Below are 23798 nucleotides of genomic sequence, written 5' to 3'. Positions count from 1 at the left end.
GGTTTCCTTTAGGCAGCTTTGAAAGTATGAGAGTGACCACATATAACAATATTTGTAACACTTTTGTAAGTACAATTAAGAACTATGAACTTTCCAAAATGAAAAGCAAAAATCTTCACAGAAATATTTAATGATGATGTCATTTTGTATGTATATGTTTGTGTATGTACACATCTGTGCATATATATATATATGCAAGCATACTTCTATAAATGCACACTGTCAAACATGGCTAATTGTTAATAAACACTAACACTATAACTCTCTGTAATTCCACCTGCACAAGGAACTGACATCTCTGATTCACTAGTTACCTAGGGAAGCTGGTAAGGGAATTTTGTTTTCTGTTTCTGAGATCCTCTCACAAGATGACATCCTTAGACTCACTGCGAGTTGCTGAAGCCACACCTTTCCATATCACCGCCCTTTTCAAAGTGATAGTTCCACTTCCTAAGCCATGGTTATGTGACCTACTTGTAAATCTACTTTGAGTTAAGAGATACAGGTGTATGTGAGAAAGGGAAGGGATTTCATTACCCATTAAAACTGGTTACTGCCGTTGTCTGATGTCTGACTGCCAGCATGCTGTTTAAGTTATGTCTGTCTATTGCCCATTAGTAGACTGGGTTGAGGATTACAAATGGAAAGGGTAAGGGCTACCATGGTGCTCCCTGATCTGGTTTGGCAAAATAAGCAGCTCACTCACTCGCAGTGCAACATCCAGGTGCTGAAAGCATAAAACGTGATAGGGAACAAGATGAAAACTCAAAGGCTCTAGTGCATTTATATGTGTTTACTCTGGATTTCAGTTTGGCAACACAACCTAAACTTGTATAACTGCTAGAGGGAAAAATTACATTCACTGACACCAGTTTGTATTTTCAGATAATGAAGAAGTCAGTGTACAACTCTGCCTTATCTGTGCAGAACCAGCTGACTTTCACCAGCTTCATCTGTGCTGTGTGCTGCATTCCTGCTAGACAATCTGTCTCCAAGGGCTGGCAAGAGAACAAGAATCTCACTTTGCAAATGCTGTTTCCACCATGGCTCAAAAGAGAGACTTTTTAGAATTCATTGTAATAAGTGAACACAAAATAGACAAACTATAGTTCCTCCAACTCCTTCCCCAGCCTGAAATTGAATGAGAAAACCTGATATGTAAGTAGTTTGACCACAAACCTACTGCCTATACTTGTGCTCCTCTGAGTGAACATATGTGACAAAAGTGGATCTAACACATGGTAAGAAAATTGCTGAAAACAACACATTTCCACAAAAAACTTCAGCTTTGGGGAAAGTTGGCATTATCCAGTGAAAAGCCATTTAACACCTACACCCTTCTTCATATGCTCTAATCTCAGCCTCTACTTTATCAAATGGACCAAAATCTTCAGAGACAGATTCCTTGCCATTCCACATCTGTGTAACTGTGCTGTACAAATAACACAGCCATGGAAATTCCAACAGCACAAAAGGAAATTACCTTCTGCATTACACTCTGGCAGGCCATCGAGCCCCAGAAGCAAGTTGCCTTCATCATCATACTCCCCATAGGTGCCTGGAGGACAGGTTGGTGTGGGTTTCTCCGTGGGTGGCTCCGTGGTGGTTGGTTCAGGAGTGGTGGTGGTGGTTGTAGCAACAGTGGTTGTAGTGGTTGTGGTAGTAGTTGTGGTAGTCGTTGTAGGTATTGTTGTTGTAGTAGTTGAGGGAGTGGTTGTTTTCTTAATCATTTCAAGACCAATTAGAGGCTTTCCTCCAAGGCTTATTATTGGTTTATCTTGTGCACTTGCTACAGGTTTACTAAATCTGCTATGTCCAAACAAAGGCAATCCATCAGGACTCACCATTGGAGCACCCTTTTCATCTAGGAGAGAAGAACAAAACCAAAAAGTCTCACCATTAATCCATTTCAGGCTTATAGCCCTAAACACTACTGTGTTTTATCATGGTAGATACCACAAGAGCACTGACAGGATGAGTATGGCCTCCTGTAACTAAACTGACAGAGAAGAAGGGTGTTACCTAGGAAAGAGCCATGACTAAGGAAGCTGGAAAATGGTTCTGGCAAGAGAATGGTTGAGAAGAAACTCAGGTAAACCACAGTGGTGTTCACATTTTTCAGCTCTTTGATAAACACTCCAGTGAGGTCTCACTTAAGAATGTGTAGACAATGACTGCATTTCATCTAAGTCACTCTCATAACTGTTGATGAAATGTATGATGAATCCATATTCTTCTTACTGTCAAACATGTGCAAGGAAAAAGTGGAATGAGCTGGCAAGATGCTGCCACTGCAGATAAACTTGTGTGCCAAATTCTGAATACTGTAAATAGTCATGGTAGCCAGTTTAACAATAGGCACTGAGTTTGTATTCGAGAGGTCTGTACAGGTGGACTGACATGCAAACAGCAGTGTTTTCAGAAAACACACACAGGGTTTCTTACTATTTGTGGTTGGCTTTAGAAGAAGAAATGAAATAAACACATACATATGGCTGGTACAGGGCTAGCAGTGGGGAATAATTATTTTTATGTATACAAAGATACAAACAATCATCAATCCTTATTTTAATCATCAATCCTTATTCTGGCCCAGTTCTGCAGTCCTAATGCTGATACAAGCGAGATGAATTTCAGTGATTCTTGCTGCCCCATACTCGAGTCCCACAGGATGCCTCAAAGCCTCCCCAGGTCCTGCAATGTGCTGTTTGGTGGAAACTTGAGGTACAAGCAACTCCAAATGGCTTGCATGGGGCTTGGACAGCTCAAGCATTCAACAGCTCAAAGACTTGTATTATGTATAAAAAAACTTTATAGAGTTTTTTCTGTATGACAGAAGCCGTAACTTACCAACAATTGTACGTCCATCCCCTCCTAATTTCACTCGGAGAGGTTTGCCTTGGGAATCTTGGAGGTATTTTCCTTCAGCATTTAACACTAGCCCTCGGTCAAGATCTACAATCTAAAAGCAATAGATGGACTCAAGTTTAGCTAGCCCAAGAGGAGGTGAAATGAAATTTCGCAACAACAGAAATCCTGGGGAAATTCAGACACTAAGTGTGATGTCCAGGAATAGCTACTACACACTTGAACTTTTAAAACTAACTAGGTGTACAGTAATCACTGAAATTTCACTGCTGAAGAAAGCAAATTCCCAGGAACTGGGCTCCAGAGATGCACAGCCATATTCATATCACCTACTGTAGATCTCATGTGCAAAGGAGCAAATCCCTTGATTTTCTTGAACTGTGGGAATACTAAGGTGAATTCCTGTAATACACATTTCACCCTGAGAAATTTTGAAAATGGGATTTAGAAGCATGTCCAACAAAAAAAAATTAGAAAGTAGACTAGTTAATTTATATTGAAACAGCAGTGAAAACAAAGTAGCTAAGATTTTAATTGGGGATGGAGACTGAAGAAAAGCCTCTGTCTCATAAAGCAAATATGTCTGAGAGCTTGGACTGAATTCCAGAGCTAACTGCAGTTAAAATCCAGTCCTCATTGCTATTTCAACCCAAAATAGCTGAACTGTATGCTGTTTTAACCTGAGGTAACAGACACTAAGCCACAGAACACAAAACCGCAAAAGGTGTTAAGTGCTCTGAGGAAACTGGGAAAGGGACATAAGCAGCAATTCCAGGTTGGCAAGACAGACTTACATCTGGTTCTGAGGAAAAGACTGCAGCAGGAAGGACAGCAGGTGAGGAGATCAATCTCTGCAGCCCTCCAGGCCCCAGATTTAGCATTGATCCTCTTGTGTTACAAGGTGTTCGTACTGCTTGCAGCAATGCCTTCCCCTCATGAGGAAGAGAAATGCCCCAAGGCATTCCAAGGACCTTTCTAGCCCACTTTCTGGAGTCTATTTGAAGGGCTTTGGGCATGCTTTTCAAAATGCCTCCCTTGAATGTGACATGCCTGATGCACTTTTCTGTGTTCCTCTAATGAAAACTGTAAGATTGAAGTGGCCATGAAACAAATGTCTTTACGTGTCATGCCTTGTGCAAGCAGCTCTGCTTATGCCAGGGAGGATGATCACAGACTCCTACTGCTCAGCAAACACACAGGAAGCACCAGTTCCTTCACTGCTTTCCTTGGTTAAAAACTCATTGTAAAGCATTTTAAAAGACAAGGTGTGGACATGTAGACAGCTTGTGGGGCTTTCCTATCAATGGCATCTGAGCTGTTCTGCACATACCTCTGGAAACACATCTGTAAGAATGGCAAAACCTACATAAGTGCATTTAAAGCATCATGACAGTTATGGAGTCACTTTTTATTTCAAAACTCTTGCTCAGGAGCTTCTACCTGGAGTGTGAGTCTGGAGAAGCATTGCTGAACACGTCTTTCACAGCACCTATCCCAGGCAGTCTACACTCACACAGCACAGCAGATGAGAGCCTGCTCTGTCAGGAGTCCCTGAGTCACTCGGGAGCACAAATCTCACCAACTTTGATGAAAAAATGTTTCTCTAAATTTTATAGGAGTAATGTTATAGTTTAAAATTCAACCAATCAGGCTTTAAATTTAAAATGTTAAAATAACAAACCCCAGAATTTTTCATTAGATTACAGGGGAACTAAACCACAAAGTATAGCTTCACTTTACAGCTGCATTGACTGAGGACACTGCTTTTCCTAATGAAAATACAGGTACAATAAAAGGCCAAAACATCTTGAATTTGGAGAGAAGGTCACCCTACCCACTTTGTTCCTTGAGGGCCATTGATTACTTTCTGTCCACTTGGTTTTCCATTATTACCAGGGATTGCTTTTCCATTTCCATTTCCATTTTTCGTTGTAAGATTTGGTCTGCCATTATAACCTGAAACAGGGAAGAAAACACACTATTCTGAAGAAAGCTGTGAAACATACAAGCCCTATTTTAAACTGCAAGTAGATGTATTTTCTGGCTGATCTGAATATAAATGAGAACAGAAAGAGCCCTCACCACACTGCACAAACCAGGCACTCCATTTCTTCTTGGAACAATTGTTGTGAAACTGTCAGGTTTCTGCAGCTGACACAAGAATGTGATATTGTTCTTTCTGAAGATATTAAACATTCATGGTTTGTCTCTATTGTCTCTATCATGATTATTTGGTCTCTATTCCCTTTGTTTTTTTAAGAAAGCAGGGCAACATTTCTTGATGGCACAACAGTCATTAAAATGTTTGAGATCTTCGTAAGCATTTCAGAAGTAAGATAAGGGAAGAAACTATTATTAAACACAACCACTTGTTCAATCCTATCCGTATACAAAGCTGTCATGACAAACTGAAAGGAGAGGGGATGGGAATTATCTCCACACCTACTATTTTGACCTGGAAAAGGAAGGAATCTCCTTCTCTAGCTGAAAAGCCACTGCTAAACAGAAGCACACTCAGGTCAGAAGTGGAGAAGCAGTAGCACTGAGCTGCAGGGCCCCCAGCTCCCAAAGGGCAGCAATTTTTACTTCTTATCTCAGAGATTTGCCTCCAGAAAAATATAATGGGGAAAAAAATATAGACTGAAAAAAAAAAAAAAAACCTGAACACTTGTTGGCTATTACTTAACTTGATAGTAGTATGCTTATATAACCTCCCTATAGAAATCTGGGGTTTTTTTCATGCCATACATCTCATCCTCCATGGTATTACTCAAGGACTACTCCCATTTTAAAGCTGGAGGACTTTTCATCTAACTGCTGATCTTAGAAAAAACACGATTAGTGAGATTAGTAAAACAAAGGCAGGATACCTGGTCTTAATGGAGGTCTAACAAATTGCCGCTGAGAAGGGTTCCCTAGCCTGGAGTTCAGTAGTCGCTGTCGAGGAGACAAAGTGGAAGAAACAGCTGGAGAAACAGTGTGTGTGGTGGTAGATGCAGAACGTGGCCAGACAAAGCTTGGTTTAGATGGGGTGTGCTTGTGAGAAGACTGAGTAATCCGTGATGCTATGGCAGAGTTTCTTGGTGATTCAGAAGACACTTTTAATGTTGAAGGTTTTTCCATCTCTTCCTCTTCAGAACTTACTTTGTGAGGTAGAAGAGTGTCCATAGATTTTCTTTTATTGCTAGTAGTGTCTTCATATACATTTTTGTTACCTCTAGAAACAGAAGGGGACCATTTTGCTGCCACAGATGTGGGTTTCTCTTCCATTTCTTTCTGACCATATTCACTGTAATAATCGTCCTCTTCATTAGAAACTGACTGATGAGATTTAGATGAGGAGGAGGAAGGAACTTTTTGAAGAAGTTCAGTGTTAGACAATTTTGAGGGCAAAAGGCCATATTTTTTCTCTGTTTGGGATGCTGTTCTTGTAGCAACTCCTGAGCGAGCAGGTAGTGAAGGACGAGCTTGTCTTGAATTGGATGACAGCCTTTGATTATACTGGTTATCTTTTGCTGCATCACTGGCAGAACTGGAGTCTGGTTGAGTGTGTTTCGGTTTGTAGAAAGGTACCTGAGAACTTGGCTGCTGTTGCTTTGATCGAGATGAGCTTCCCTGAGAGAAAGATGCAGGTAATCCCCTAGAAGAGGACACCTCTTTAGGAAACACAGAGCGCCTGCTTGCTCTGTCACTTCCCTCTGTTCCATCCTCATCATCATCATCTTCCTGCAATTCTTCATTACTTTGGGATGAGACGTGAGATGGGAGGCGCCGGCCCCTTGAATGCAGTATGGAAGGACTGGTTTGTGCCCTCTGTGGAGGCTCTGAGTGGGAGGTCTTCTCAACTGAAAGATGAGACGAGAATGTCTTTCTAGGCAAAGACTCACTTGGTTTTGATCGAGCAAGCATTTCTTTTACCTCTTGATTGCCCTGATCTTCAGGTTTGTGCTTGGAAGGAGAAGAATGCAAAAGAGAATGCTTTTCTGGAGCAGCTGTTTGACTTTGCTGTTCTTCTGAGTCAGAGTGGGGTGATTTTTCACCATGTGTCTCTCTGGGGTGAGAATCAGAATCGACCTGAGGATTTCTTCTCTTGGAATAGACTGCTGAAGAAGACTGCCTGGAAGAGGGCAAAGAAGGAAATAAGGGGTTTTCATCTTGTGAGTCCTCCCTGTAATTATTACCAGCATCCTTTCCCTTGGATTTGGCACTGGTAGAGGAGCGAGAGTGAGGTGAATTGTAACCAGAAACAGAAGACCTCGATGAGACTGCTGCTAATTTTGAATCCTTCCATGTGCGGGAACTGGAGCCTGAGGGTAGCCTTGTTTGCTGTGACCTAGAACTGGGCTGTCCTGCTCTGTCCTCTGCTTCTTCACTGTCAAACTCATTATGGCTATCATGAGCATGGGAATCTGCTGATTTGGAAGCAGGTTGATGTGAATGACCTAGAGACCCAGACCGACTGCGATGGCCTAAGACACCCTCATGAGAGGCAGCAGACTGCCGATTTGATGGCAAGGCCTGGCGACCAGACTCTGAAGTTTTAGAAGACATTTTCACCAGTACAGGGTCTGGCTTCCCTTCCACATTACTCGCAAGACCATCACTTTTGGCAGGCAGAGGATGGGAAGAGGTCCTAGAAGGCACATTATTGTTGCTTTGCCTCAATTGCTTTGTTTCATTGTCTGTGTATCTGGGAACAGACGAGGCAGAAGAGTGTTGTGCTGATGATGGTAACTGTGCTGATGGCTCACGTTTCTCTGTGCTCATCTGGTTTGATACCTCAGATGTGTGGGTTCGAACAGAGGTCCTCCCTGAGGCAAGGAAAGGGTGGACTGGCCGACTAGGGGACAAAGGTTTAACATTCCTCCTCTGGTCCTGGGCTTTTGGCGGTGATGTCGTAGCTTCCTGGGAGGAATCGTGATCATCTGTCACCTCAGTGGACTGGAGGTCAGGTTCCAGGTCTTCTGTCTTTCTAGAAGGTAACTGAGATTTACTTGGGACCCCTCGAGTCAAGATTTTATTCTTATATTCAGACAGAAGACTCTTTTTATCACTAATGCTAGGTGAATGAACAGACGACTGCTTAGAAGAAGGCGATGGCTGGGCTTTTGAAGAAACAGAAGAACTTTGAGAAGGAGATGAGCCAGCATTCCCAGTCTTTTTAGCCTCTGAATTATCTTGAATATTTGCCTTTTGCTGAGCAACTGAATCCTCATGAGCAGCTAGGGGCAAAAAAAAAGTGTTTATTCACAACAATAGAAGATACACAAAAACTGACCAAGAGAAGAAACCACCCAGGTAGCAAGAGCAAAACAACTTCTGAGAATGTAAGGCAATAATTATTTCTGTATTAACCAGGCTCTGGAGTCCAGCCAAGCTAGTTTTTGGGTTGTAGGAGGCTATCTATGTGGAATTACTGCAGCTTGGATGAAACTTAGACCAATTAAAATCAAATACCTAAAATCAGGGACTGCAACAACCTTTCAGTGGACCCAAACCTTCAGCAGAATTTAGTCATGTTGATGGCATGGTGCTGCATTATCCCATGTAAGGCTGTGGCCCACTTTTTTAGCTAACCTAGCAAATATTCTGTCTCTACAACAGTAACTTTTTGGCAAGAAGTAAACACAAGGAGTAGTATCTGAGTAAGACGCTAAGGGACTTTCAAGAGCAGGAGCTGTCAGGAATAGAGCAGCCAAAGACCCAGAGCATTGCATTCTTTGGCCTTTGAGTAACAAGAGCAGATAGCATTGTCATGCAGGAAATAGAGCACGGCATGCATTTAAGAGGTTAAAATGTCCGTAAAGATGTCCTTTTACATGCTGCAGAGTCACAAACACTTATCTGGACAATATAGTGATGAAAAGAGCAAGCAGAAATAATATTAAGGAAATAAAATCCCACAGGTTAGACAGCGTGCAGAGGAATTAAGTCAGTAAGAATTAACACAACTGGGACCAAGGCAAGAGTGGGTGAACTACACCATGAGTTCATGGCTTGGTGCTCACCTGCTGGGATGACGACACTGAAGGCTTTTGACTGAGGACCCGGTCCCCTCCTGTTTGCTGCACGAATTTTGAAAATATAGCGCTCCCCAGCCTGCAGACCATCTATTATGGCTGATGTTGTAGCTCCAGAGTAGGTGATGGACTTTGCTCCAAATGGCTTGAGAGCCGGGGCGTATGAAAGAATGTATTCTGAAATGATTTGGCAGACGGTTGGAAGGAGGAAACTGAAAACAGTCCTGTTTCCAGCGGACAGACTGTATGGGTAGGATGAATTAGAACGTGCATTACTAAAATTAATACACTAGCAATGCACGCCGAGTCAACAGCTGGAGTATAAAGACATGAGAGAGAAATAATACATATATACATAGGTAAGTTGAATATTTGTTCTTATTCAGAAGAGATACTTCTACCAGAAAATATCAGCACTGCAGATTTTGCCAAAGGGCAGCAACATCACGTCTGTCCAACAAAATCAAAATCTGACACACCGTGCTTAAACAGAGCCAAGGCCAAACACCAGAGCAGAGACAGCAAGGCAAGGTCTGGTTGCCACTTTGAAACTCACCCTGCTTTCACCTCTGAGTTTAGAATTACTGTGATACCTGTGCTCTGTCTTAGCTTTCTGTACTGAGAGAAATTTCACCCCATAGGAATAATTCTGGGCATGAAGAGGAATCTTCCCATTACACCCCCAAGGAGTGCAGGTGAGATCTCAGACACGAGCACGCTCTGTTTTCTTTCCAAATCCTCTATGAGGCACAGGCATCAGACAAATACAAGGTTTTGATAAGAAATTTCATGGGCTTCCAACTTTCTCTCTCTGCACAAAACCCCACAATAATACCTCAGGAGTCACAGTGCCACAATGGGAAATCTCTAGAACATAAGGGCATCTTCAAAAATAGGAAATGTTGTTGGGTTTTTTTCTGAAAGTGAGCCCATTGTGTTAAGAAATAAACCTTTAACAGTTCATCAAAATCAAGGAGAAAAACATCATCAATATTTTATATGCAAATACATTTAATTCTCCGCTGAAAAATAAATCAGTGTATCAGAAGGCAGGGTAACCTTTGAATCTTTTCTTTTAATTTTTTTACACAGGAGCTGCTTTCATTGCAGAGACACTGGTGTAGCTTCTGACAACTCTCAAATGGCTACTGGAGAATATTTTTTCCCATTATTTTAATGTGTGGTATAAATATATAAAAGAACAGGGTTGAAAAACAAAAGGATCAAAAGACAAAAATTCCTGATTACCACATGCTATCAAAATGACCGTGAAATGCTAATTCAGTGATTTTATTTAGCCAGTAAAAATATCTTGTCATTTATTTAGTTTGAAAATAAGACCTCTCCAGTAACACTTCATATCAAAAAACAATGATATATTAGACATGTATAAGCATTCAGCCCTTGAATATTAGGTATCTTTAAAATGATTGCCTTGGATGAATCATCTAATAACAGTGCAGACAAAACTGCACAAAGGGCTACAGATTGGTCAAAACTAGGAGCAGACTTGATATATCAGATAATGTCCCTGCATGACCCTACTTACAGAAATAATGATTCTTGGACACAACTGCAGCTCCATTGAAGCAATTGGCAAGACTTCTACTGACTTCAAAAGAGGAAGGAATTCCACCACTGCCCTGAAGAACACATAAAGTATGTCTTGCAGACATGGTGTACCTCCCTCCAGGCCAGTGGCTTTTCAAATCCTGAGATACTGCAGTGCTGATAAGGGACCTCCAAAAACTCGTGTAATTTGAGAATACAATCCTGTCAACCACTGGAGAACAGGAGGCTAAAAAATCAGCTTCATTTTCAGAGGGAAATGGGGAGAAAAAATCCCAGAAAGAGCTTTTTCTTTAACTCCATGCAAAAACATAGCCAACTGGAAAATTATCTTTATGACTATGTACAATAACACTACAGTACACATGATTTATGCATGATATCTGCTGTAATCAGATTTATGCTTGCTTCTTAAGCTTCCCTGACAAACCCAAATTAAAAAACAACATAAACCGACTCTCTTGGCAACTAACCAGCTTTTTCTTCCTCACCTAATTCTTACAAATCCTTCTAGAAACTTCCTTCTTGAGCCCTATTTTGACCTGCTTATTAGTAGAAGAAGAGGTAAAATGTGCATGCATGATACCCCAGGAAGCTCTGTGACATCCCAGGCAGACAATGACGGTGACTTCTCAGTGGCACTGTGGAGACACTGGGCTGGAAACATGAAAATCCTGCTTGGGTTTAATCAAGTGTAAAAATCCTGGCACAGAAAAGGTTCCAGCTTATTGCAGGGCAGCAGTCTGACTTTGAGAATTCCAGCTCCTTGAGGGAGTTAGAAACCAACAGTGATGACTCACCTTTGACTTTTCCTTTGCTCTCTGGAAGAGCATCCCACGATGCTGCTACAGAGGTTGGTTTACCCTTTAGTGGCCAAACATCCAGATTTTCAGGTGCACTGTTAGGAGCTGGGAAACAGCCATACACAGAAGAGGCAAGTAAGAATCAACACAGCATACACCTTTTGCTCCATCTCCTAATAGCACATATTTCAAAGATATTAAAACTATTTCAAAGATAAATCTGAAGAGTACACATGGCTCAGGTCCATGCTTGCCTCTGTCACATCTCTCAGGCTACCATAATGAAATTTTATTCCACATTTTTAGGAACAGGAGGTCTGCACAAGATGGCTATTGTGGCTTAGCTGGAATAACACGGTAATTTGGTTGTTATGGACCACTTCCCTGTACCAAAGGGGCCTGACAGCTTCTCCATGGTAGAGGGAGGATTTAAATTTGCTGTCCACAGAAAGGATGGAAGCCAGGTTGATCTTCTCAAAGGAAGGTGCACATCTCACTGCAGGGGTCCAAGGTGCTGGCCCATCCCAAAGAAATACCCAAGCCATCTCCCCCTGTTTTGCACCACAAGACTGGATTTGTGTTCTCTCCTGGCATGTGTCATTACTGCAGGGATGCAGGCAGCAGCACTGAGGCCTTTCCCATATTCTCAACCCTCTGCTGCCCCAAGGAATCACTTGTCTCATTCTGGCTTTCCCTCAAGTCAGCCCTATTCCACAGCTCAAGCCCTAAGACTTGTATTACCCCAAGGACCCTCTGAAAACATACCTGCCTCCGGGGTCCGCTGGTAAACAGACACACTCCATTTGCCTTCCTTTTCTCCCTCCAAGATTTGGATGGCAAACTCATACATGGTGTCTGGCACCAGGTTCTCCACCAGTGCCCGCCGGTTGGACACCTGCTTGTAATCCCACCTGGCCGATTCCCCCTTTTCCCGATAGCGAACATTATACTGCCTGGGATCAGAAACACAGGAAAATTAAAGTTTGCATGTGGAAGCCTAGCATTAGAGACTGGGAGGGACAGGGATGCTTTGCACTCAGGTAGCCTGCTGGGGCTTAGTGAGGAACCCACCAAAGTGCAAACAGCAAAGGACCAACAACAACAAATATTTTAACCAACACATTTTAAACAAACATTTCCGCTTTCCTCTAATGGAGTGTGATTGCTTTCACCCCAAGGGATGGACTGGTCTTTCAAGTCTCTTACTCAAAACACCCTCTTCCCTGGGGAAAAGGTGCAGGATTTTCTGAGCCAGGTGTCCTGGGGGGCTCCACACCACCATGTCACTGCTCCATGGCCATGAGCATGGATGGCTGGACTGCTGGCAGGCCTTGCTCCCAGGGCAGGACCAGCATCTCAGTTCCCACATATCTGTCTAGGTAACTGCTTCCACCAGGAAACAGAAAACATCTAAAATTACTAGTTTTCCTGCTGTGACTCTCAGGGTATTTCAGCACCAGTTTGCACAGCTCTGCAGCATTCCCAGGCTAAGCAACACAGTCCAGTGCTTTCAGACCTTTGGCAGTTTCCAGCCCATTTCCTTGTTTGTTTTGGTCTGCAGCTGCTGCAGCATGCTGCTACAAGCCAAACTCTCACTCAGAGGAGCCCTGCCTGCTCAACATCAGCTACATGGGGTTTCTGGGGGGTCAGAGGATGCAGGGTGCAATGATGGGCATCTTTCCCACTGCAGTGATGCTTCCTTCACCCACAGTATGGTCATCTTAAAGCTCAATGACACTCCAGCTCAACACCTCATTTCTGTGGACTGTGCCGTGTCCCCAACTCCTTCTTTCCCCATGCACACTTGGGGATTTGCTGACCATGGTGATATACCAACACCAGAACTGCCAAATACCCCAGCTGGTGATGGCAACATTGAAGAAGAGATGTAAAACCCTGGAGTACAGCACTTACCCAGATCTCTAAATGCTAATGAGCAGGGCACTGGGAGGCAAGCTAAATTATTCTCATAACCAACAGCAATTAAATAAATGCAAAAGCATTCACTAGAGCATTAGCAGCAGTTCCCCTTCAGTACCCATTTAAAAAAACGGGGCTACCTACCTATTTGCTGCAGCCTTCCGCTTTTCGTAGAGTGGGTCTGTCCAAGTGACAAGCACAGACTGAGAGGACATAACTCGAACAGTTACGTCTTGTGCCACCTCCACCTCTTCCTCCTCTGAAATGGCAAAACAAAACTGCATATCGATAACAACACTGGAATTCTCATTAAAAAAAACAGTAAATATCTTCAACTGACACTATAATATTCACACAGCACAGTTGAATTAGAAATACAGGTGGGAGTGGAAAACCAAGTACATTGATTATTGATGGTATTCCATGGAAAGATCATTTATTTTGTTAGCTGTGTGCCTGCAAGACCAGAGTACTTATACATTCCACAGTCCTGCAACATTCTATTGGTCCCCAAATGTTCAACAGCAAATGTTTCATTAACATATTGATATTCATCATCTCTGGCAAATGCACTGCTAGAGGTACCTGGAGAGCAGAAATTTTGTCTTACAGAAATTGTTGAGATTTTAAAATTTGGTTTCATTTTGAAGGGCAGTAAAACCCTCTTCAAAAATTGTTTCACAAGGGAGAATTCATGCATATTTTATGGTTTTGAGTGCTTCAAACATGTTGTTTTAATTCAGCTTTTAATTTTTTTACGGTACACAAGGGAAAAAAGGAATTTAAAAAATCATTGAAGTGGGCTGTTTTGACTTATCAGAATACCTTTTGCAAATATTTTAAAAAATTTTAAAATTAAGTGAAACTAATTTGATATTTTGAGGTTTTTAATGAGGCTCCCTTTTCTATCTGTCCATCAGAGTTGTTTTAGTCTAGTCTATCTACTGGCCAATGAAAGATTTATTACTTTTCCTTACTAATGTAATAGTAACTATTTCCAAGTCTCCCAAACGCACAGAACGTACAAGGCACGACCTTCCAGCCAGAGTTTTATAGACAAGTTAACACTGGAAAAACTATTGATGTCTCAGGAAAGAAAGGAACCAGTAAACTCTGGAGGATGATCTCATTCTCTAGGGATCTTACTCATGTATGACTGAAATTCGGGGAGAGATTGCCCTTCTCTTCAGCAAGTGGCACATTAGCCTGAAACCCAGCACTGCCTGCACAGATGGCAGACAGCAGGGAGGCACATTTCCCCTCTTCAAATCAGGTTTTTAACGCAGAGGGTTCTCAGACAGTTCCAGGTTTTCCAAGCCAAACAGCTGCTATACAAAAATGGCCAAGAGGACCCATCTACTGCTCACAAGTGACTTAGGACACCTATTTATAAAGTTTTGCAATGGGAGCACCTGAAGAAAGAAAGTGAGCATGAGAAATAGATGGGCATCGCCTCTCCAGAAAAGGTGTGGGATGGGATTTCAATACAGTTCAACCACAGTTCTCAGTTCTGCCACCATCAAAATATCCTTAATACTTTGCTATTCCCATGCCATTCGCATCACAGGGTGAGGGGGTGAAAAAGCACACTGGCATGGAGACGAATCAGAATTTCACTCTTTCTTTTTAAGCATGGCAGCAGCATGTAATGCCTTCTTTCCAAAAGAAAGTGAAAACTTTTGCTGACCAGGCTGACACTTCTGGTAACCAACCCTTCAGAAAAGGGGTTATAGACCTGAGAAGAAAGAAGGCACATAATTTTGAGGGTCCTGGATTTGACTTAATCAAGTCTTCTCATGCAGTTACTGCAATGAATAACATTTATCAATAGACAGAGAGGAGCAGATTAAGGGGAAAAACCCCAACAAATAAAACCTCAGAAACTCAACCAAACATGTTACAGAGTTGTATTATTTTATTAATCTTGCTTGAGTTAGAGAGTTGGAGACATCCATCAAGGTCTTTAACACAGAGAGAAAAACCTCGTAGCTCCAGCACCAAAAGACTTCCAGTGTAAAAATCACAAAGCTCTCTCTTTGCATCCACTTGTCTCCACTCAATGACAGTAGATGTGAAGGAAACATACCTGTGACTTTTCTTTTGGTTAAAGGTGACCTATAGACAGGTTGGCTCCGTCCTTGTGAGCTCCTTGATGGCAGTGAAACCACATGAACTGACTCAGAAGCTGTGCATGCAGGGAAAAAGAGAAGCTTTCCTGTAACCTTTTTTGTTGAAAAGAAATAAGGGATTTCAGAGTGGTCCCACCACATGCAAGGAGAATCTGAGCTTTGGCTTTTCTCTGCACCCTTTCCCTCTGCTGTTAATATGACAAACTTGCACATGGTGTCTCTTTAACACAGCATCAAGTTCTCCTGCAATTTCTACCTTATTCTCTAGGTAATACCCTACCTCTGCTAAGATACAGGACACAATTATAACAAGTATTTTCATTTACAGGAAGATGGGTTTTTGAGAGCTAGGACAACATGCGATCTGTGCTCACCCAGCAGCCACAGGGGATTGCAGAAATGTGCTAGCTAAGTGTTGTGCTGTCAGGGAAATCCGACTCACCTAGTTTTCTCGCTTCCTGGTTTTGTCGCTCTTGCGGCATCGGAGCATAGCTCATCCTTCGGCTGCTCTCTCCATACCCACGGGGATAACCTTGGGATCTGCTGCGTGGACCTCTGAAGCCTGCTCCATAAGGTGCCTTCCACCGAAAAGGGAACTTGCCATCTGGAGACTGGGCACGCACTCTCAGAGGTCTGCTTGGCATGTCTCTCTCTTCAAAAAATAAGCAAACACACACACAAGCCCCATAACAGTTACTGTGGAGCACGTGACACACACAGCAGTCCACATATGTTTCCTGCAAGCACATCTATTTACATTAGAATACAGGGCATAACTTTATAGCTTTTTTATTTTATTTCTGTAAAACCAAACTGCAGTAATAACAAGCTCTCCAAGTGAGATGTTCAATACTCAAACAGTGTCTTTTCCCAGGCCCTTCAGACAGACTAGTGCAAGACCCTGAAAGTGAAAACATGCCATAATATAAGGACTCCTGCCAGAAACTGGGGATGTCTTGTAGCTTTCCTGTTTAAATCTTTTCCTTTTCCTTTTGTTAAATCCCCTTTTCCTAATTCAGGCACATCAGTACATTATTTTCTTGGCTAAAGTTCAGTGTAAAATGAAGCACAGAACAGTTTTACTACTAAAAGCAAGTTCTTTTCTCCTAAACTCCTCTCTAATGGTTCTGCTCCTCAAAAGACTCATATCTAAAAGGTCTGTTCTCCACATGCCTCAACTCCTGACTTCCCAAATTCCCATTATATGATCCCTTGAGCATCCAGAACTGTAAAAGGTACCTCATGCAAGGTGGATATTTTTTACATTTGCTGACAAGTTGGCAGCATTCTTTTAAGAAGTGACACTCATGTAAGGATTCCTCAAGCAACCAATTTGTTTCCCTGAACAGCATCTCCAGTTACTGTGCAGGCTGCAAGCAGAACTGACAGCAGCAAGAGTCTGGTAGCATCAGCCAGCACTGAGAGCTCTCATAGAGATTTTCCCCTCTTATCTTTTACATTTCACACGCTGGCTGTGCCAATCATTGAAATTACAACAATGTCAAGAGAACAAGAGACTGGGGCAGACAACTGTCAGATGCCTGTACAGACAACAAAAGAAATGCACCAAAGTGCCCCTTGTCAGAGCAATACTGAAGTCTTCTCTCCAGCACCAGTTCAGGAGCTCATATTTATTCATTACAGCACTTAAATTTGTTACTTTAAGTATTGATGTCTGCATGTCCATATATATGTAAGAAATAGGTATTTTCCCGGTATTTCTACTTGGTGACACCTTCTATAACTGAACTGCTCATTGCTCTTGATCTGCTGACAATGCTGTGTCTTCTTAGACACTCCCAACAGACATTTTTCTATTAAATTACCATTTGGAAGGAATCATAGCAACTCTCAAAGCTGTTTGCAGAGCTCTGCTTGAAATCTCTGTGAGAAATACAAGGCTTCAGTGCTGATGAGGTGTGTAACATTTGCACAGAACTGCACAGTTGCAGAGAACTCTGCTTTTCTACTGAAATATTGGGCAGCAGCTCAGCATGCTAAACCTTGCCTTTTTATTTTGCCTACAGAGACATGGATCATCAGTTTAAACACATGGACTTCAGCAGCTTATCTCTTCTGGCTTCTCCTGACCACCCCGCAAAACAAAACAGCCATAAAAGCAGATTAATCAGCCAATTAAGCTGATTTTGCAGATACTTTTTGTTGCCACACCAGTATATATTACCTGGATCACAGCAGTGGAAATGGTCCCAAGTGTTTGACAAACAATAAGTGCTTTTTGCTTAACAATAAATACAGTTGCTTTCATGAGGGTCCCTGAGCACTTTCCCAAGAATGTTCTCAGTCATATACTCTACTAAAAAACCCACCCATTCCCAAACAGTTTCTTTTTTTGGCTCTCCTGAGCAGTTGCTCAACAGAGATTTCAAAAGCCTGTGAGTTACTAATCATATAGGCACACAGCCTTCATTCACACTAACATCACAGAGAACTGAAAGAGGGCAAAATCCAAGTTGGAGTGGACACCTGGACATCTTTTCTCAATCTCCTGCTCAAAGATGAACTATCTCCAACACAGCATGAGGCCAGACTTGGCTTTCCCTAGCTCAGTTTTCAAACCTCCCAGGATGAAGATGTCACAGCCTTCCTGTGGACCTGCTCCACTGCTGTACCAGCTGCCTATGGTGAAGGCTTTTATCATACAATCATGGAAATCATTTAGGTTGGAAAATCTTTTTAGGTTAGTTCAACCTGTAACCCAGCACTGCCAAGTCCACCACTAACCCGTGTCCCTAAGTGCCACATCTACATGTCTTTTAAGTACCTCCAGGGATGGTAACTCCACCATTTCCCTGGGTAGCCTGTTCCAGTGCTTGACAGCCCTTCCAGTGAAAAAAAAATTCCTAGTATCCAATCTAAACTTCCCCTTGGGCAACTTGAGACCATTTCCTCTTGTTCTGTCACTTGCTACATGTGAGAAGAGACTGCCTCCCACCACCCTACAACCTCCTTTCAAGCAGTTGTAGAGACTAACAAGGTCTCCCCTGAGCCTCCTTTTCTCCAGGCTAAACAACTCCAGCTCCCACAGCACTCCTTTGTAAGACTTGTGCTCCAGATCCTTCACCAGCTTTGTTGCCCTTCTCTGGATTCACTCTAGCCCCTCAATGTCTTTCTTGTAATGAGGGGCCCAAAACTGGACACAGAACTTGAGGTGTGGCCTCACCAGTCCAAGTACAGGGTATTATCCCTTCCCTGGTCCTGCTGGCCACACTGCTGCTCATATATTTTCCTAATGTCCAACCCAAACCTTCCAAACAGCTACTTGCAGCTGCTGCCAGCGTTACAACGCTACATGTGCCCTGCTCCCACCAAGTGGCTTTCTTCCTCTCTCCCATCAAGAAGCAGCTGGCTGCTGAACGATGTTGCCCTGTCCTCCTGTTTGTCAGACTGGGCCAGCCCCACTCCCTCAGCCTCTCACTGGAGCCCATGTGCCATTTGTAACCACCACATCCCCAGATCTCAGCATTTCTCCTGAGCATCCCAGCCCCAGCTGAGGGGAATGACATCTCCCCTTGACCAGCCATGCTCCCCTAGGTGCCCACAGTTTTCTGGGCTGCAGTGGAAGCACATCATGCTGGTTTCCTCTTGGCAGCCCTGTGTGCTCTGGGAGGAACACTGCAGCCCAGCAGCTCTGCTTCCCCAGTCAAAGCTGCAGCTTTCATCTGCAATTAAAATAGAGGGTTGTAAGGGACAAAGGATACAAAAGGAACCATCCCAGCCAGAGGGCCATATGGAAAGTACTCAATCTAAAACAAATGTGGTTTTAGGCAAAGAAAATTTTATCGACCCTAAGGCTGAATGCAGGGGATCAGCTGAGATTTCAAAACCACGGCTTTCCAAGGCTTCAATTACTTTCTTCATGGTAGTACCACACTCTATTACCCATTGTTCCCATTTCACTAGTTAGCTCCAGTTTCTATTTATCATTCCTTATCACAGTTGGACAGACAGGAGTCTGAAGGCACCCAGGATGAAGTAATCGGAAATGGTTAAAATGGCTTTGCTGACAACTGCTGATCCACCAAAAACAATGTTTTTGTGTGAAGCCTGTGCCAGGCTTTACAAGAAAGGGATTTCTCATTAAAAATGAAGAGCAGCAGCAGGAGGTTACCACAGCCCAGGAGCCATCAGTTTGGTCTGGGATAAGGGTCAATGTCCCTGACCTCAGCCACACAGAGGAAGAAGCTGAAGCTGGGCTCACACCTCTTCATACAAGTACCTACCAGGTTGCTGTCCCACCAGGTTTAGCCACACCAAAGGGTTGGCACTTCTCAGTCAGAGGGACATTTCACACTCCTTAAGTCTCCAACAGGACAGAGAGTCACTACCGTCTGCAGTGACAGCCCATACACCTCAGCATTCTCTTGTCCTGGTCTCCTACTCTCATCTAGGCTTAGGGAAAAAATCTGGATTTCCACAAGGAGGATGACCCAGGGACTGTAGAGACTGAGCAACAAGAAAAATGCATTGTGTCCTAAAGACCAGAGTTTTGTCCTCCTGTCCAGGCTCATTCATGTTCAAAAAAATCCCCCAAAACCACCACCAACAAAATCTGCACCAAAAAAATAAACCTGTCCTAAACAAGCTACACTCACCAGAGAAGGGATGGGAGGAGGAAGAAATAAATCCCATGCATCATTTAAATAATTCAATTCCCAGTTGAATTATTTAAATAATTAAGGTTGAATTTAATATAGTTCAAGGTTAGCACCTTCCTGTGGGGATACTGAAATCCCCAGGAACAATAGTTTTAAACAGTCTTAAAAGAATTAGCTACCAAGTGCTTGACTGAACTTAAGGTTGAGTCTTCCTCATCTGCCCAATTTTTACCCCTGTAAATATCTCCAAGTATTTTTTCTCTTCTGTTCCAAAACTGATTTAACAGTTTTCTGGACCTCCACTCTGGTCAAACTAAATCAACTGGTAATCATCTTCAGAACCCATCTAAAGAGCTACCTGCAATTACATTAAAATAAAATGCTTTTCTGTATTCTGGAAAATGAGGAGGAGTCACTCCCTTGTACTCTCTTCAGTGTAGAAATCCAACATTACTTAGACCTGCAGGAATTTGTGTATAGTATCTTGGCCCCAAAAATTCAGGGCTGATTAAAGCCTTGGTATTGACTTTTCACAGATGAAACGTCCACCAGTATTGCCAAAATTTCTGTGCATGTCAGTACTGTAGGAAAGCATGTTACAAAAGCATGGGGTCTAAGCTGAGGGTAAAACATCCTCTGAACAACCACACAAGGAGGCAGCTTGCACTTGCCAAATCACACAGATCCTTCAGAGGGTCTCATCAATTATCTAGCAAAAGAAAACACAAAATAGCGCCAGAAGAAAAGGGAAGTACTGACCCCTAGCAATCAATCTATAACTGCAGGGAAAAACATACCAAGCAGCTCAAACCTATTAAGGTACAAGCACTAAAAGTAGTTGAAATTTGAGGTCACAAAAAATCAGGCACTTCAATTTCCCACCACAAGTCTAGGTAAAAATTTTTCCTTTTGCCGTCTATAGTCAACAAAAATGTTTCTGCACTTTGCTTCTATGTGCCATAACTTCAAGACTAGAAAACTGGACCTATAAAATGTGTTCTGCTGCAGAGATGACACATACTTGGCATAGTAAGTAGACAACATCCATATAGTTTATAAACAACGATCAATCTCTCTTTTCACTTCAGGCAGAAGTCTGGGAGACTGAGCACAGTGACCCAGCCACGGGCAAAGTATGGGCTTGGAGGCAGAAACTGTAGCTGCTGAGAGATAACGAAGACATCAGAAAAGGCCAAGAATGGTAGCTGGTAAATGAAATCCTGCAATGGGCCAAAAATCATCACAGTCTGCACTGCAACACCAAACTGGTGGGATTCTGGGGTTTTCATAGGGGCAAGGTGGTGTTTTGGTCTTTATTATTTTTATTTTTAAATTAAGTTCTAAGTCTCAAATGAGACTTACTGATTCTGAACCCTGTACTTGAGACTACTGCTGCTTTACCAGACAAAATACTATGAATGATTAAAGAAAATGTGCCAAACTGCTTAGTTCATTCATTCGACTCACAGAGTAGATCCCTGTCCTAAGAAGTCCTTAACTGCTCCCTAAGCTCAACCAATTGTCCTCTGAGGTAAGAACCTTGCACCGCTGACAGTCTGCAATCCAGTTTCAGAGCTGATCAACTCAGTTTATGAACACCTTGCAGCTTTCCTCTCAAAACCCACCACCAGGACTAGAAAAGTACCTCAGACAGATGTGATTCCTAGATCTCTGAGCTATTTCTTTGGGAAACAACACTCTATATACTATGCATTCCCATTAGAATCCAAGCCCTACAACCATGAAGATGTCAACTGTACTTGTAGCAAAAAATTATAGTTTATTAATGAACAGGGGGAAAAAAGAGGCATTACCTTTTGATTCTTCAGCTGGCAACTCTAAATTTAATTCCATTTGTGAGGTAAGACTCTTCATAAAACATTCACACTCATAAAACCTATTGTATTGGCCACTCCTAAATGTAACTGCTTGAGTGGTGACACTGAAGTTCAGAACACACATGACAAACGCACCCTAAGGCAACTCTGCAGTTGTCCTTTTTTGGCCGCTTGTGAAACCAAGACAGGATTCTGCCCAGGGGTGCAGAAAGACAGAGGGATGCCACCCCCACAGAAAGCACCAGGGAAGCCAAGGAGTAACGCCCCACACTCATGTGGCAGTGTTCATGTACTGGCTCTATCATGGCCAGACCTTCACCAGGAAAAAGTTTATTGTTTTCAAAAATACTTTGTAACATGATCGATTCTTTCTTCTTCATGCCCCCAACAGGTGGTTTTCAACATGGTACTCTACCATCTTCCAGTGGATAAATCACTCTGCACATTGACTTTAAGGCTTAGGGCAATTCTGATACACCATTTTAGTTTTTCAACCGATTTAAAATAGATTACAAAACCGAGTGTATTTGAAAAGGTGAAAGCAGAGCTTTAGTAGCAAAGCCAGGAATCTAAAGCTCTGTAGTCCTTTGTGCAACTTAAGGCTTTCCACTTTTGTTGATTATTCATGAACAGGAAAAGAAAAATGTCATTTTACCATAACTGAAAAGCACAGAAGAAAGAAAACACCTCACGTTTCTCATCCGGCAATGTGCACAGGGGTGGCTGCTCTCCTCAGCGTCACTCTGACTGTTACCTGTCACCATACAGCTATCCCCAAGCCACATCAGCAGAACAGTAAAGAAGAAAGAGGACAGACACAATACCACAGGAAGATACTTGTCTTCCACCCAAAAATTGATGCCCCATGTCACTTTGGCAAAGTGTTACTGGACTTTTTTTAAGTTTATGGTTTGATCCAAGCTCAGTTGAGAAAATGTGAGCAATTCCACCCGCTTCAATGAGGGCTGGATTGGGGCCATCCCAAGAAGAGTTCACTCTGCAAAGATATTTCCTGCAGTGGGTGAGCCAGCTCAAACAGTGCTGATGTGGCCCTCCTAACTGTGATGTGCTGACTGCTCTAAATGCACAACACTCTGGGGTCAATTATTTCCTTCAGACCTGCCGTGGCACAGAGCAAAATACGAGCTCTAGTGGGGATCTTCAGAGCACTGCAGCAGTTAACGTGTGTAAAAGCCAAAGTATACGACCAGGGAAAGTAGGACTGAAATGGAAGAACAAATCCACCCTTAGGCTTCCTGGGTTGGTAGGTCCCTTAACTTTAAAAATGCACAGTTAACCTTTTCCCTGAGTGCGCTGATCAACTCTTGTAATGCCACTAATTTATACACTCAGCATGAGATCTCCTGGAAATAACAGTTAAAGCAGCAGAGGCAAGCGACATAAAAATCCTTTGTTTCTTTCAGAAAAAAATAAGAAATCATTTAGCACATTTCCACACACTTCTGCTTGGCACAGAAAACAGGGACTGGAACGCTTTAGTTCCTGCAAAGCACAATGGAATCTGTGCCATAATTCACTGGGCTCTGGTCAGGAGTTTTGGGCAGAGGACCAGAATCCAACAGTAATGTCTGACTTAAGGAAAGCAATTCATTATACATCTGTAGAGGAGTTACCTGGCATCCGGAAAACATTCTTTAAATTGACAGCGTCAACAGAATTTTCCAGCGCTCCCTCAGAAGAGCCCTCTGAATGCTAACCACGGTGGACTAGGGCGTTTTCTAAACTCAGGAATGTAATTCTACACGATTAACACGTGTATTACGACTTAGGAAAAACCAACAGTGAGTTATTGAAGGCTTCACATTCTCCCACTGACATCAATGCACAGGCTACCTTCTGCATCACTGACCTTTGAAGGGAGCCCACTGAGGCTGGGCTATGTCCCTCTCTCACACCGACTCACTTTGGATGCCTCACATCTGGGCTTCTCCAGTGATCAAACCCCTGTGGTGGCAAAGGCCCCCAGGGACCCCACAAAGGCTGTCAGAGCACACTGCAGCCATGGCCCTGG

General features: G+C 42.8%; 1 protein-coding gene across 1 annotated transcript in view; it reads right to left on the bottom strand.

Annotated features, from left to right (window-relative positions):
* FNDC1 (fibronectin type III domain containing 1) overlaps positions 1 to 23798 on the bottom strand; it is a 63907-nt gene that overhangs the window by 23356 nt on the left and 16753 nt on the right. Inside the window, exons 2-11 of the mRNA XM_085055872.1 lie at positions 15752 to 15961; positions 15267 to 15365; positions 13325 to 13439; positions 12026 to 12213; positions 11258 to 11365; positions 8877 to 9065; positions 5739 to 8090; positions 4703 to 4824; positions 2851 to 2962; positions 1484 to 1864 (exon numbers count right to left, since the gene is read on the bottom strand). Of these exons, the coding sequence (XP_084911998.1) occupies positions 1484 to 1864; positions 2851 to 2962; positions 4703 to 4824; positions 5739 to 8090; positions 8877 to 9065; positions 11258 to 11365; positions 12026 to 12213; positions 13325 to 13439; positions 15267 to 15365; positions 15752 to 15961 (3876 nt within the window). The remainder of the gene's footprint in view (positions 1 to 1483; positions 1865 to 2850; positions 2963 to 4702; positions 4825 to 5738; positions 8091 to 8876; positions 9066 to 11257; positions 11366 to 12025; positions 12214 to 13324; positions 13440 to 15266; positions 15366 to 15751; positions 15962 to 23798) is intronic.

The sequence above is a fragment of the Lichenostomus cassidix genome, chromosome 3 (genome assembly GCF_008360975.1).
Source record: "Lichenostomus cassidix isolate B80296 chromosome 3, HeHo_3.0, whole genome shotgun sequence".
NCBI classification, from domain to species: Eukaryota; Metazoa; Chordata; class Aves; order Passeriformes; family Meliphagidae; genus Lichenostomus; species Lichenostomus cassidix.
This window is presented reverse-complemented; position numbering and strand designations above follow the sequence as displayed.